Source organism: Dipodomys ordii, unplaced genomic scaffold (genome assembly GCF_000151885.1).
Source record: "Dipodomys ordii isolate 6190 unplaced genomic scaffold, Dord_2.0 Scaffold71, whole genome shotgun sequence".
In the NCBI taxonomy this organism is placed as follows: domain Eukaryota; kingdom Metazoa; phylum Chordata; class Mammalia; order Rodentia; family Heteromyidae; genus Dipodomys; species Dipodomys ordii.
Window position 1 is genome coordinate 455,183 of NW_012267287.1, and position 16,173 is coordinate 471,355.

General features: G+C 48.4%; 1 protein-coding gene across 1 annotated transcript in view; it reads right to left on the bottom strand.

Annotated features, from left to right (window-relative positions):
* Rnf212 (ring finger protein 212) overlaps positions 1 to 16,173 on the bottom strand; it is a 28,793-nt gene that overhangs the window by 1,523 nt on the left and 11,097 nt on the right. Inside the window, exons 6-9 of the mRNA XM_013023865.1 lie at positions 11,940 to 11,992; positions 11,786 to 11,839; positions 10,162 to 10,202; positions 3,778 to 3,841 (exon numbers count right to left, since the gene is read on the bottom strand). Coding sequence (XP_012879319.1) covers positions 3,778 to 3,841; positions 10,162 to 10,202; positions 11,786 to 11,839; positions 11,940 to 11,992 — 212 coding nt within the window. The remainder of the gene's footprint in view (positions 1 to 3,777; positions 3,842 to 10,161; positions 10,203 to 11,785; positions 11,840 to 11,939; positions 11,993 to 16,173) is intronic.

Sequence of the window (16,173 nt, forward strand, 5' to 3'; positions counted from 1 at the left end):
GCTGTCCCTCAGCTCTTCAGCTCAAGGCTAGCGCTCTACCACTTGAGCCACAGCGCCACTTCCGGCTTTTTTTTCCTTTTTTCTTTATGTGGTGCTGAGGAATGGAACCCAGGGCCTCTGGCATGCAAGGCACCTTCCCAGCCCCACAAAGGTAAGTTTTGATCTGTGCGTTATCTTGTGGAGACAGTACCTGAGGGCCTTCCCCACACGTATGTGGCTGGGTGTCAGGCTGGGGTGCTGTGCGCCCCGGGAGATGATGCCTGTGGAGAAAATAAACACACTGTGTTCAGGTTAGCACATCGTGGTACTCTGGGTGGCGGGGAAGTGGGGAGATGAGACCTACTATACCACAAGACAAACGAGGGCGACACTGGTCCTGGGGTTTGAACTCTGGGTCTAGACATTATCCCTAAGCTTCTTTGCTCAAGGCAATGCTCTACTACTTGATCCATATAGTGCCATTTCTAGCCTTTTTGAGTAGTTTACTGGAGGTAAGAGTCTCACAGAGTTTCCTGCCCGGGATGGCTTCGAGCTACAATCCTCAGGTCTCAGCCTCCTGAGTAGCTAGCTACCAGCTCCCACCTAAGCTTCTGGTTTCTTCCTGTGGTTCACATCAATACTACATTGTGAAAGGGCATAAACGCTCTCATGTGGCTGCTTCTGCAGGTCAGGTGCTTGGTGGTCAGTCCATGTTTGTCACTGTGTAGAGACAAAAGTGATCGGACAGCTGGGTGCTGCTGGCTCACACCTGTAATCCTAGCCCTCGAAGCTAACCCAGGGAAGAAAGTTTCTGAGATTTTATTTCCAATTAGGGACTAAGGGTGTGGCTCACGTGGTAAGAGTGTCATCCCTGAGAGAAAAAGCCAAGTGAAAGCTCAAGGCCCCTCATTCAAACCCCAGGTCTGGATTCACAAAACAAAACAAACCTACAAGCCGGGTGCTGGTGGCTCATGCCTGTAATCCTAGCTACTCAGGAGGCTGAGATATGAGGATCGAGGTTCAAAGCCAGCCTGGGTCAGGAAAGTCCGTGAGACTCTTTATCTCCAATTAATTACCAGGAAACCAGAAGTATGGGACAGTGCCCAGGCACTAAGTTCAACCCCTTAACTGGAAAAAAAAAAACCCAAAACCAAAAGCAAAACAAACCCTCACAACTAAACAAAAATCTCCAAACCAGAAGCTTGATGTCAAGACTTGGGACCAGAAGTGCGGGTCTGGCCTGCACCTCCCTGAGGAGCTGTGCGAGGGGCCTGGCCGGGCAGAACCCCACTGCTGTGGCTGGCTTTCGTTGTTCCACATGAAGCTTTGGACTGTTTTCTCTGTTCAGTAAAGACTGTGACTGGAATTCTGACAGGAGTGCATTGAATTGTGTATCATTTGTGGCAGTATGGCCATTTTCACAGTATTGATTCTACATATCTGTGAGCATGGAAGGCATGGTGCCGTCTTTGATTTCTTTCTTTAGATTTGTATAGTTTTCGCTATGGTTAGGTTAATTCCTAGACTTTTTTTCTAGGTCATGGCAAATAGGGTTGTTTTCATATTTCTGTGTGCACACTGTTGTCTGCCATGTCTTTTGATGCCATTCATCTGTCAATTTAGGCTGCTTCTGTTTCAGGTGGACAATGTTGCTGTAGACAATGTTGGTATAAAGAGCATACAGACTTTAGGTCTACCTCCTGGTCTTTTGACGCAGGGACAGCAGTGGATCTGCTCACCTATGGTAAGCCTAACTTGCACTGTTGATGAACCACTGTACCATTTTTTCCAGTGGCTGTGCTATTCTACATCTCCACTAACAGTGCATAAGTCATTTTCTCCCCATCACTTATTTTTTTTGTTGCTTAGCTGTAATTTTTTATTTTTTTTGGGGGGGGTCCGGTCATGGGGCCTGAACTCTGGGCCTGGGCGCTGTCCCTCAGCTCTTCAGCACCACTTGCGGCTTTTTTTCTTTTTGCTTATGTGGTGCTGAGGAATCGAACCCAGGGCCTCAGGCATGCAAGGCAAGCGCTCTAGCACTGAGCCACCTTCCCAGCCCCTTAGCTGTCATTTTTTAAACTATAGTAGCCATCTTTGTGCTTGTGAGGTGGTGCCTTGCTGCAGCTTTAACTTGCATCCTCTAAAGACTGGATGGATGTGAGTACAAGTGCTTATCAGCCGTGTGTATGCCTTCTTCCATTCAGTTCCTTCTATCACTTACAATTTTTTCCATTGCCCAATTTTAGAACTTCTTTATACAACAGAACCTTGGGATCCACAGGTAGATCCTACTGCTGATAAAAAGCCACAAATGGTCAGGATGCAGTTCAGTACTGAATTGTGGATACGTGACTCATTTTTCCTATAATGTCACCCAACTTCTGCTAAAGACAAATCTACAACTTTCAATACAACCATGACATCAAACACATGAAGGGCTTGATGTCTTTCAAGGATTAGAATACCATTTACCTTGTTTTGGACACTCTCCTCTTTTTTGGGAGGCCTATATTCACAAACTTAAGTACTGGCGAAAAAAGCTCAGGATATCACGCAACCTGAACACAACTGGTAATAATGCAGGACTGGGAGCTCCGTATCAACTGGGCTGCAAGATTCATGCAGGAATTTAAAGCTTTTGGTTTTGAGTTTTTAAAAGTTTACTGCTTTCTGGTTATGCTTTGTTAAAACTGTGTGCAATAAATCCTTTTTTTTTTTTTTTTGTCTGTCGTGAAGCCTGAACTCAGGGCTTGGGCGCTGTCCCTCAGCTCTTCAGCTCAAGGCTCGCGCTCTACCACTTGAGCTACAGCACCTACTTCTGGCTTTTTCTGTATGTGGTGCTGAGGAATCGAACCCTGGGCCTGATGCATGAGAGGCAAGCATTCTACCACTGAGCCGCCTTCCCAGCCCCAATAAATCCTTGAATAAGGTGGCTTACTTTATTATTCTTGACCTCTATTTCTTCTCAGGCATATATATGATTGACAACTATCTTTTTCTCATTTAGGAGATGGGACTTTTTTTTTCATTTTGATAGTTTTTTGTTGCAAAACCTTTTCTTTTTGTGCCAGTCCTGGGACTTGAACTCAGGGCCTGGCACTATCCCTGAGCTTCTTTAGTGTAAGGCTAGTGCTCTACCACTTGAGCCACAGTGCCACTCCCAGCTTTTCCTGTGTATGTGGTACAGAGTAATCGAACCCAGGGCTTCATGCACGCTAGGCAAGCATTCTACCACTAAGCCACACCCCCAGCCCCTGAAAAACATTTTAAATTTAAATTTTATAGTTTTAGGTCTTTGATTTATCCTAATTTGTGTATGTCTGCTGGTTCCAGGGCTTAAACTCAGGCGTAGGTGCTGTCCCTGCATTTTTTTTTGCTGAAGGTTAGTGCTCTACTACTTGAGCCCACAGTTCTACGTCTGGCTTTTGAGTAGTTAATGGGAGATAAAGAGTTTCATGGACTTTCCTGCTCAGGTTGGCTTCACACCAGGGCTCTCAGATCTCAGCCTCCTGAGTAGCTCCAATTATAAGTGTGAGTCACAGGGGCCTGAGTTGATTTTTGTGTGTTATTAGATAAAGGTCAATATTTATTTTTAAATATAATTTATTGCTATTATGAAAGTGTTGTACAGGGAAGGTACCATTTTGTAAGTCAGGTAATGAGTGAATTTCCTTTTTTGGATAATGTCACCCCTTCCTTTGCTTTCTCCCTGTCTACAAGTTACGCAGTTCATTTTTCACTTAGTGTTTACTGAACTCAAGTGGTAGAGCACAAACGTTCTATAGAACTTGTACTCACCCATGCGTCCATCCTGAGGCGGGCTAATCAGAGAGATCCTTGCAGGCCCTGCTGCTACCTCGGGCTGAGTGAACAAAAGAGAACAGTTAGTTAAGTTCCCAGATGGCCATTTGTGAGGCTCAGACAGTTCCGGGGTTTTCAGAGCTCTGGGCCTCTCCTTCTCAGCCCCAGCTGGATAAATCCAGCTCCACTCACAGGCCAGAACATGACCCTGTGGCTAGTGCAGAGTGGGCCTGGCTTTGTTCCCTTTGCTCCATCAAGGCCTGAAACAGTCAACAGGACTAAGACCCCACTAAGTGCTTTAAGAATGCCAGGAGAACGGCACATCTGTCATCCTAGCTACCCAGGAGGCTGAGATCTGAGGATTGCAGTTTGAAGCCAGCCTGGGCAACAAAGTCAGCGAGACTTATCTCCAACTAACCACACAAAAAAAGGGGATGGGGAATGGATGTGGAGCTGTGGCTCAAGTGTTAAGAGTGCTAGCCTAGAGCACAAAGGCTCAGGGACAGTGTCCAGGTCCCGAGTTCAACTCCAGGACCAGCACACACACACATAAAAAAGAATGCCAGGATAAAGAAAAACAAACCCAGAGTTCTTGGCTGATGTCAGGAGATGTAACATGTGTGACGGTCCTCTTGAGGAGAGCTGTCCAGGTCTTCCTGCTCTGCAGCTTCTTCCCAGGAGCAACGTGGAGGCGGGCAGTCCCCACCCTGCTCCAGCCTCAGGAGGCTGAGGGCTCAGAGCTGCCTGCCGAGGCTGGGAAGCTGGGCTGCAGGCTTCGTCCTCACAGTGGGCATCAACGGGCACGTTTGCTGATCCCTCTCTGCTGTGGCCATTCCTTAGCTCCGTGCCCACTGCCAGTATTCTTTCCCAGGTCTTTCACTTCCCTTCCTGGGTCTAAAAATTGCCCTGTCAACTATCCCAGGCTGATTCTGGTGCTCTCCCTAGCATCCCACCCACGAGACCTCCTGTGACCCAGGCACTTCCGACCCGCCAGGAGAACCTTTCTATTCCTATCGCCTCTGCTGGCGGGAGTGTCCCTGCTCCGGGCCCCTCTGGGACGCGCACCGTGCTTTCCATGGTGTCAGCCTGAGGGGTGGCTCCAGATGGAAATCACTGCTCTCACAGGCTCACTCGCCACCTTGCCGTAACCCTCCCCCTCTCCTTACTACCTGAGGCTGGGAACCCCATGCCTATCCAACAGAGAACTTGTAGAGGTGAGAGCTCTTCCCGTCTGTGGCGACTAGTTTAGGATGTGGTGCCCAGGGCTGACGGCTCCCCCTCACAGGCACAGAAGTGCTCTCGTCCATGGCTCTGGGTGCCTCCTGTGGTTCACACGAGGTCACCTTCCCAGCGGTGCCGGTTCTTCCACAAGCCCCAGGACTGCCAGTCCTGCTGTATGGAGGCTGGCACTTGCCTACCAAGTCCAGATGCCCAAAAGCCAGTCATTCACTGTGCCATGGACAGCAATGTGACCCACAGGTAGGTTCTGAGCTCACAACTCCACAGAAGACCCTCCAGGTACTACTCCTTCCTGTCCTGGCCCCTTCTCTCCAGCTGCTCTGCAGCTCCTGGCAGGCACGTGCAGCTCACATGAACTTACATCTTATTTGAAGTTGATGCATCATTTGAAACTTCACAAAGACTTAGATGAGGTAAACTGCCCATTTTCATGTTGATGCTAATAAGAATGGCTTCTTGGCTGAACACGGTGGCATACTCCTGTAATTCCAGCTACTTGGGAGTCTAAGGTAGGAGGATGACAAGCTCAAGACCAGAATTGGCCACCTCAGTGAGATTTTGTCTCAAAGTAAAACAAAAAAGGCTAAAGATGTAACTAAGCGGGGAAAGACCTGGCTGGCACAGGCCTGGGTTCAATCTCTGGTACCACCTCAGAGGAACTGATTCTGGTTCTGATTTGTCTCCAGCTCCTTATCTGGGCCAAGAGTTTAGTAACAGTTAATGCAAAAAGAATGCAAAGAGGCCAAAGCACCCAAGGTGATGGCCCACACTGAGGGAGGTACTTGGCAGTCCTGCAGGGTCTGGGGCAGAGGTCACGTGAACCCCCACACAGGGGTTGCTCAGGAGCTGCTGGGCACACTTACCGCTTTGGCTTTTTGCTCTGTTGCAGGGATGGATATGAGCAGGGCGGGTCTGGGCTGACAAGGACAGTGAACACGGATCCACAGGGTTCAAGCAGTGGGTTTGCATGTATGCAGACAATAAAATCTGCTCCAATTGTTTCAGGAAGGGGGGTGGGGATGTGAGAGGGGTGGGATTGATTGGGGTACATAGCACATGTGTGGACATGTTACAATAACATTTCCCTGGTATGATTCATGTATGCTAAGTTTGGCTTTCTGTTTCTAGTCTGGGCTTCATCCAGCCTGGGCTGCACCACATTCCGTCCCCCAGCTCATCCTGGAGCAGCTGGCTCAGGGGCAGGTTTAATGGTCCCTCCACTCTGGCTGCCGCTACTGTGACTGTGGCAATTAAACCATGATGGCAGACCAGGCAGGGTGGTCTGAGAATGGCATCCGCAGAGAGGTCTTGCATGTTATGCCCTCAGGCAGGAGGCCCCCGAGGCCTGGTGGCCATGGGATGCAAGTGGGGTCACTCCACCCCTCACCTCAGCAGGCCGTTTCCATGAAGATAGCATCATGCTGTGCTCTGAGACTGCTTGGGACCAGCATGCTGGGTGGCCTGGCTCATGCTTGGAGTCCAAGTGTGCCAGATTCTTCTCTCCTCTTACTTATAACTTGCTTCATGTAGTTTTTTTTTTTTTTTAGATGGTCGTGGGGCTTGAACTCTGGGCCTGGGCGCTGTCCCTCAGCTCTTCAGCTCAAGGCTAGCACTCTACCACTTGAGCCACAGCACCACTTCTGGTTTATTGGTGGTTTACTGGAAATAAGAGCCTCATGGACTTTCCTGCCCAGGCTGGCTTTGAACCATGATTCTCAGATCTCAGCCTCCTGAGAAGCTAGGATTACAGGCGTGATTCAGAGGCGCCAGGCCATAGAGGGTTTTCTTAACAGACAGTAAGTGCTCTGGTAAGATCCAGGAGAAGTGTAGACACCGTATGAAGCCGCAGTCTCACAGCCAGGAGATTCCTGCCCACTGTCACATGGGCTCTGCCACATGAGGGGCGGAGTGCTGTGTCCCTCAGTAGTCTCTCTCTTGTAGGTGTTTGCCCTCTGGATTTTCTGTGGCGAAACTTTCCCATTTTATCCTATTCTCTCACAAACAGTTAAATAAAGCAGGTGGGAGGTGTTCCTTTATGTTTGAAAGTCATGATTTACCTTATAAAAAGATCTATCAGCTGCACACAGCAGAAGGTTCTGTGCTCTTTTCAGATCAAAGCTTTGGGCAGAAATAATAGCGAAGTTTCACTCCTCAAACCAGACAATGCTTCTCCCCAGGGGTTAGCAGGTGCACGTTCAGTCAGAGGGAGGGGCACTGATCTCAGCGGGCCAGCCAGAAAGACTCAAGCCTACTGAGCACCCCAAGAGGCACCCCGGAACCTCTGCTCAACTTGGGTTGAACCTCGGGTCCAACTGGAGTAGCCCTTGCTTCCCCATTACGGAAGGGCAGCCACAACTGCAAGTCTGCCTTCTCCAAAAAGGCTCTACAGATCCACTCCAGGAATCACAAAGAATTTCGGAGATTACAGTTGATTTTAGACATTTTCCTTGAGACTTCATGTTCTGTGTAGCACAGTGCAAAAACTATGTCCTCTGTCTGTGTTTGTTAATAAAGCTTTATTGGAATAGTACACTCATTCATTGCTATATGGGCTAGTTTTTGTTGTTTTGCTTTTGCTGGTCCTGGGGTTTGAACTCAGGGCCTGTCCCTGAATCTCTTTGTGCTCAAGGCTAGTGTTCTACCACTTGAGCCACAGTACTACTTCCAGCTTTTTCTGGGTAGTTTATTGGAGACAGGAGTCTCACAGAGTAAGGCTGCCCAGTCACTTAGGAGGCTGGGTCCCTGTTCCCAGGCTTTGGCCCTACCACCTGCCCCTGGGTGCTCCTGAGCTAGCTATAGAGAGCCCACAGGACTCCACAGCTGCATGCCCCCTTCCCACCTGCAGGCCTTCAGAGCCTAGTTTACGCCTAGGCCCTGAAGGTCAGACCTGGGACCTGGACTCCACAGGGTCTCCTCTGGACTGGGGCGGAGGAGGCGACAGGGCACCAGAGCATCCTGTCTACAGGGTCTCCCCTGGACTGGGGTGGCGTAAGGGACAGAGCACCAGAGTATCCGGTCTACAGGGTCTCCCCTGGACTGGGGTGGTGGGAGCGGGGGACAGAGCACCAGAGCATCTGGTCTACAGGGTCTCCTCTGGATTGGGATGGCAGGGGGTACAGAGCACCAGAGCATCTGGTCTACAGGGTCTCCTCTGGACTGGGATGGCGTAAGGGACAGGGCACCAGAGCATCTTGTCTACAGGGTCTCCTCTGGACTGGGGTGGCAGGGGGGACAGAGCACCAGAGCATCTGGTCTACAGGGTCTCCTCTGGACTGGGGTGGCAGGGGGGACAGAGGACAGAGCGTCTGGTCTACAGGGTCTCCTCTGGACTGGGATGGCGTAAGGACAGGGCACCAGAGCGTCTGGTCTACAGGGTCTCCTCTGGACTGGGATGGCGTAAGGACAGAGCACCAGAGCATCCTGTCTACAGGGTCTCCTCTGGACTCAGATGGCATAAGGGACAGAGCACCAGAGCGTCTGGTCTACAGGGTCTCCTCTGGACTGGGGTGGCAGGGGGGACAGAGCACCAGAGTGTCTGGTCTACAGGGTCTCCTCTGGACTGGGATGGCGTAAGGACAGAGCACCAGAGCATCCTGTCTACAGGGTCTCCTCTGGACTGGGATGGCGTAAGTGACAGAGCACCAGAGCGTCTGGTCTACAGGGTCTCCTCTGGACTGGGGTGGCGTAAGGACAGAGCACCAGAGCTGGTATAAAGAACACAGCCTTAAGTTCCTTTCACTAGCTGAGCTGAAGGTGCACAAGATATGGGAAGGAAGGATGCTTTGTAATGGGAAATGAGTTGTTTTAAATATAACTTACCTATTAAAAGGAATAATGCACAAAACAAGAAAAAAAGTCTCACAAACTTTCCTGTCTGGGCTGACTTGGAATTGCAATCCTTGCATCTCAGCCCTGGGTAGCTAGGATTACCAGTGCCAGGCAGCTAGTTTTTAATTCAACAGTAGAGCTCAGTAGCTGCAGCTGAAACCACCTGGCCCCTTCTAGAAAACATCCCCCCTGGCTGGCTCAGGATTTCACTATTCCCTGTACTGTGTTCCGTGACAAGTATAGCAGCATGACTGAGCCTGTGGTCTTTAGCATCTCTAGCCTGGCCCAACTGCTTGGGTCTGAAGAAAAACTAAACTGACAGGAAAACTTCCTCACATGCTGTGGGAGCCATGAAGCCACAGTACGTGTCCACCCCCAAAACAAGGCCACCTGTGGACAGAAACACAGGTGGAAGCGGGTGCTTAGCCCGAGGAGCCAAGGTGCCTGGCAAGATCTGCGAGTGCAGAGAGGCCTGGGGAGTGCGCGGGTGGAGGGAGACACTGCAGGAAGCCGGCGTGGCGGGAGGCGCTGGGAAGTTAGCTGGGTAGAGAGGCGGCTTGTACTCACACCAGCTGCCAAGGAGCCAGATGCCTCCTTCCTAAAGTGGGTCATTCTACCTTCTTACCGAGGAGTCGGGTTGGGAGACTCTGCTAGAAGCGGACATTACTTCTAACAAGTCCCCACAGCGGTGTCCACTGTGGAGAGAACTAGAGGGACTGTTCACATCCACAAGGGCTTGGAGCCGTGCTGGGAGCAGCCTGGTGCCTGAAGCTCTCCAGGCGACACCCACAAGACAAGTGCCTGCGGCCTTCCTCCTTGCTCCCTTCTGTGGTCACAGCTCGCCCAGCACCCAGCCCTGCAGCTCTGTCAGCACTGGGCAGGGCACAGAACTGCCATCGGTTCTAATCATGCATCTCTGCCTCTCTCTCCAAGTTACAGCTGTGGCTTTCTGCTTTCTCAGTTCTCCCATTTTCAATCCTTTTCCAGAAACGACAAGTTTCTGTGTTTCTTCAACCGTGTTTTGTGTTTCTTCTTGAGGCTGTAGGTAAGGGCAGGGGAAGCGCGAGTCATGCCCCTGCCCCTCCTGGGACCCTGTGCCTCCCATGATGACACGCCTCCTCATTAGGGAAGAATGCAAAGACCGAGTTTAGAACCACAACTCACATATGCCAGGGCCAGCAAACAGTGAAGAGCTCAGCCGGAGGCTGGGACACTGTTAAACAAACACTATGTTTATGGACACTGAGGTCAACTGTGAAGTATTAAACATCCTTTCCTGAGAAATAAGCAACGTGGTGGTGTAAGTGTACTTACTTTCTGCACTGGAGGAGTAAGGTCAACTTCCATCGACTCCACTCTGTTGATCAATGAAAGGAGTTCTTTAAGCCCAGCACTTTTCTATAGCTTAAAGTCATCAGTTAAACACACTTGCATGTAACAGACCAGGGAGGCGTCCTCTCTCAGTGCTACCAGGGTTTGATCGCCTCCTGTGCTCTCCTGGTTGCTGCCTGTCTACGAATCAAACACAGCCTGTGAGCACAGCACCTCGCACGGCCTTTTCTGTCCCTGCTCCTCCAGGCAGTCTCTCTCAACTCAGCAATTCAGCATCTTCCAACTCCCACCTGCACCTGCTGGCCAGACACCCTCCACCCCAGCCCACCCCCACCCGAGAGCAGGAGCAGTCACTTTTCTGTCAACGCACACTGCCAGCCCCAGTTTGACCACTTGTCAGTCCAAAGGTGAACAGGAAAATATCACTTGGGTTAGTTTTCAAGTTGGTCTGTCTTCTCCTGGCCTGGCCAACCTGACAGCAGGACCTCAGAGAGACCCCTTCTCTGCTGACTGACAGCCCCAGCCTGGGGACAGCATGTTCTCTTAATCTGTTTCCCAGGAGCACTTTCTAAGTGTAAATTTAACTTTTTCAATCAGCACAGAGCCATCACCCCAGACACAGTTTCTAGTCCTCCACCTCCTACTAGTTCTTCAGTGTGACTGACTCAGGGATTTATCCTCTCTTGGTGACACCTCCCCGCAGACAGATAGGGGAAGCCTGCCTGGTCCCATGAACCCCACGCCCAGCGGGGCTGCATAGATGTATACCTCACTGACCACCTCTCTGTCACAGCATGGCCTCACAGCATGAACTCACGTCTGCTTGCTTCAGATCCATCAACTATATCTTGTTGGTAAACCTGTTTGGATGACATGCTGGACCCATTGCAGGTACCAGTCCATGCTGTCTCTCTCCCTCTAGATTCCTATCTCTTGAGGCCCAGGGATAGAGTATAGGGGATAGAGTACTGCCCTCCCACATAACAGTGTCCTCTCTGTCAGGATCTGAAAGCACATCTCTAACCCTGTCTACCAAGTGGTAGTATCATAAATGCATGCTGTCCCTGCAAGAACCATGACTGCTCCAGGTTGGGATTTTCCCTTGAACAGCAGAGGGACAAAGGTTGAGCTCTTGGCACAGAGTAACGATCAATATAGGAGAGGCACAGGTCAAACAAGGGCCACAAGAGTATAACCTGCATTTTGTCACGTAAAGGACGCTGACCCAGGGTCAGTGAAAGGGCACATTGTGAACACTCATGATGAGGCTCTTCAGTTCTAGGCTGTCCATGCTTAGCAGCCAGTTTTGTAGCTGGTGCTCATAAAGGACTGAGTTATCCAATCACTGTGGCCACAGGCTTGGAGTTCTCTGATTGGCCATCTAAGATCTTGTATTCCCGTTTCAGGAATTCAAGTCTCACACTAAGAGAATCTAAGTACCAGAGGAAGTTAGAAGTCCAATAAATCGCCCATTCTCTGGACAACTTGGTGGGATGTGGGACTTTAAGATGAGACAAGATGGGAAAGGAAATGTAGACGTGTCCTCAGGAAGGACTTAAGGGTTCCAAGATTTTTAAAAACTCCTACCATCCCACCAGACCCACACACCTTTCAAGGGCGGATGAATTAGGAAGCAGCAAGACATATCCATTTGGCTTTGCTGAAGGAGTGATAATAAAAATACATATTACTACTACATATTCAGTAATTCAGCAGCAGGTTATTTTTTATATTCTCCTTTCTGCCATTACTTTACTTACTTGAAACTGAATGTTTCATTGTGTCAAAAGCTGTTTGTTGTGATAATCTGCTACTAAATAGATGGAGAAAGGCACCAAATTAAATGATGGAAAGTATGGTTACTATTTCACCCCAGCTGCAAGGACGCGGTTTGGAAGCAGACAGTTGTCGTTAGCAGGCCTGCACATGCAGCCCCACAGGAATTTGACAGATGACTACATGCTCTACTGACCCTCTTGCCCTGCCCCAACCCAGAAAGAAAATGATATATAAAAGAGGAAAAACAAAAGTAATTCTACACCAAAATGCACTAAGACTCTCTCTTTCTGTATCTGTGATAATTCTAAGAAGCAGACGTCTGCAGTATCTCTTGCAAAGGAATGCGTGTGAGTGGATTCCCTTGATGGCATAGGCCCTGTTGTACTGTGCTGTCACCTTCCATCTGGAGGTATAAAATGCACACTGTGGGCCAGACTGGACCTGGAATTTGTTGACCCTGGAACACATCACTCAGAAAATAGCACACGACAACTCTTCTAATCTCAAATAAGGGCATCTGAAAGAGGCCCTTTCCTGAGAATGAAATCAGGAAATGGATGACTAATCAGTGTGATGTGTCCCTCCTGGGCCCCAGGCCCGGTATGGCCATATTCCTTTCAGGAGGCAGCACCTACACGCTCATGCACCCACCGGAGGAAGCTGTACAGACAGGACCATCAACTTCTCAAGCGTCAACTTAGCGTGTGACCCACAATTGTTATTCCATTGGCAGAAGAAACTTAATAGGAAAGGATCATATCTCACAAAACCATACACATCGCTGGACACAAGATGTACACTTACTGGGGCTGGGAAGGTGGCCCAGTGGTAGAGCACTTGCCTTGCATGCCTGAGGCCCTGGGTTCGATTCCTCAGCACCACATAAGCAAAAAAGGAAAAAAAAGCCAGAAGTGGCACTGTGGCTCAAGTGGTAGAGCGCTAGCCTTGAGCTGAACAGCTGAGGGACAGTGCCCAGGCCAGAGTTCAAGACCCATGACGGGACCCCTCCCCCCAAAAAAAGAAATAAAAAAGATGTACACTTACAATCCTAGCCACCCAGGAAGCTGAAATCTGAGGATCAAGACTGAAGTCAGCCCAGGTAGGACTGTACATGAGACTCTTATCTCCAATAAACCACCAAAGAGCCAGAAGTAGAGCTGTGACTTAAGCCTTGAGTGAAAAAGCTATGGAACAGTACTCAGGCCCTGTATTCAAAACCCCAGTACTAGCATAAGCACACAGATGTACTATGTTTGCATATCAAAGTGTTAAGTGAACATTGACATAATATTGATTCCAAATTCTGGAGGAATTAAATACAATGTGCTTTCACAACAGAGATAAAAGCAATACAAGTAGTAAAGGAAGAAGTCAATTAATCCCTATTTGCAGATAGGATCCTATATTTCACAGACTCTAAAGATTCCAATTAAAAAAAAAACTTATAACCTGATAAACACTTTTGGCAAAATAGCAGGATACAAAAATCAATAGACTATAATCAGCAGTTTTTCTATGTATCAGTAACAAGCAGCCTGGGAAGAAATCAGGAAAATAATCGTATCCACAATAGCCTTACAAAATAAAAATTCTGGGGGGAGGGGGGAGCGGGGAGGATTGGGTTGGGGGGCGGGGGGAGGCTGGGAAGGGATGGGAAGGGGAAACAAGGGAGGAGGCTGCAATGCTTGATAAGAAATGTACTCATTATCTTGCCCATGCAATTGTAACCCCTCTGTACAGTATTTTCACAAAAAAAAATAATTAAAAAAAAACAAAAACAAAAATTCTGCAAGGTGCCAGTGGCTCATGCCTGTAATCCTAGCTACTCAGGAGGCTGACATCTGAGGATCACGGTTCAAAGCCAGCCCAGGCAAGAAAGTCTGTGAAACTCTTTTTTTTTTTTTTGGTCGGTTTTGGAGCTGAACTCTGGGCTTAGGCACTGTCTCTGCGCTCTTCAGCTCAAGGTGAGCGCTCTACCACTTGGGCCACAGCACCACTTCTGGTTTTCTAGTGGTTTATTGGGAAATAAGAGTCTCACGGACTTTCCTGCCTGGGCTGGCTTTGAATCATGATCCTCAGACCTCAGTTTCCTGAGTAGCTAGGATTACAGGCATGAGCCATCAGTGCCCAGCTCTGTGAAACTCTTATCTCCAATAAACCACCAGAAAACCAGAAGTGGGCGCTGTAGCTCAAGTGGTAGAATGCTATCCTTGAGCTGAAGAGCCAAGGGACAGCGCTCAGGCCCAGAGTTCAAGCCCCATGACGGCCAAATAAACAAACAAACAAACAAAACACAACTCAGATCAATGGAATACAGCAGAAGATCTAGAACTAAATCCATATTTCAGTCACATTATTTGTTTCTAGTCAAGTTATTTTTTGCAAAGGATTCTGTAACATACACTGGAAAAAAAATTGTGTTGGGAAAACTGAGCATTCACATCTAGAAAACTGAAAGTAGTTCCTTATCTCTCTCTCTGTATAAAAATCAATTCAACGAAGTGGCACTGTGGCTCAAGTGGTAGAGTGCTTGCCTTGAGCTGAAAAGCTAAGGGACAGTGCCTAGGCCCAGAGTTCAGGCCCCATAACCGACTAAAAGAAAGAAAGAAAGGGGGGGGGAGGAGAGAGGGAGAGAGTGAGAGGGAGAGAGAGAGCGAGAGAGGGAGGGAGGGAGGAAGGGAGGGAGGGAGGGAGGGAGAGAGGGAGGTTGGTTTTTGGAAGTGCGCTGTGGCTCAAGTGGTAGAATGCTTGCCTTGAGCTGAAGAGCTGAGGGACAGCGCCCAGGCCCAGAGTTCAAGCTCCACAACCAAAAACAAAAAAAATCAACTCAAAATGGATCAAAGATCTTAATGTGATACCTAAAGCATTGAAATTACTACTGAAAAACATAGGAAAAACATCTGAAAATATAAAACTAATTCTCAGGAAATAAGAGCAAGACTTGACAAATGGGATTGTATAAAGAAACAACTGTCAGAATCAAGAGTCACTGGAACTGGAGAAAATCTTTTCCAGCTATTCATTGGATAAAGCATTAATATCCAGCTGGGTGCTGGTGGCTCACATCTGTAATCCTAGCTACTCAGAAGGCTGAGATCTGAGGATCACGGTTCAAAGCCAGCCTGGGCAGGAAAGACTGTGAGACTCTTATCTTCAATAAACCACTAGAAAACCAGAAGTGGCGCTGTAGCTCATGCGGTAGACAGCTCACTTGCCTTGAGCTGAAGAGCTGAGGGACAGAGCCCAGACCCAGAGTTCAAGCCCCTGACCGATGACAAAAAAAAAAAAAAAGAATTAATATCCAGAATATACAAAGAGTTCCAAAAATGAATTACAAAATGACAGATAGTTTAATTAATAAAGGGGCAAATGAACAGACAGTTCTCAGTAGTACAAATGGCTAATAAATACATGGATGTTCAAGATCTTTAGCCACAAAGGAAATGTAAATCAAAACACTCCTGTCAGAATAGCCATCATCAAGAAAACAAGTAACAACAAATGAGCCCTGTATATGCTGTTTGGTGATCATGTATATTATTAGGGCACTCTACGGAGATTATGGGAATAAGTATGGAATTTCTTAATAAACAGCCAAGTTAAAGAATTAGCCAAGGTTCCCACCAATAGCTTAATGGATAATGAAAATAGAGTATATAATATACAATACAGAATATCATTCAGCCATGAAACTGTACAATTTCCGGTAAATGAATGCACTGGAAATCATTAAGAAAAATAAGCCAAATTGAGAAAACCAGGTATCACGTTTTCTCGCAAATATGGACTTCAGACCAAAAAACAGAATGACATGAGTGGAGCCAAGAGGAGGGAAGAGAGTGACAGGGGAGGAGGATGGAGCCATTATGTCCAAGTACTTTACACACACGTGTGAAAACAGAGTGAGCCCTGTTACAGTTAGTTTAAAAGTAGGGAGGGAACAAGGCAGAGTGGCAGAGGAGATGGATTCAAGAACATTATATGCACATATGGAAGTGTCACAATGAAACCCCTTCACACAGAAGAGAGAAAACTGCCGGGCGCTGGTGGCTCACGCCTGTCACCCTAGCTACTCAGGAGGCTGAGATCTGAGGATTGCGGTTCAAAGCCAGCCTGGGCAGGAGAGACCGTGAGACTCCTATCTCCAATAAACCACCAGAAAACCGGAAGTGGCGCTGTAGCTCAAGTGGTAGAGTGCTCGCCTTGAGCTGAAGA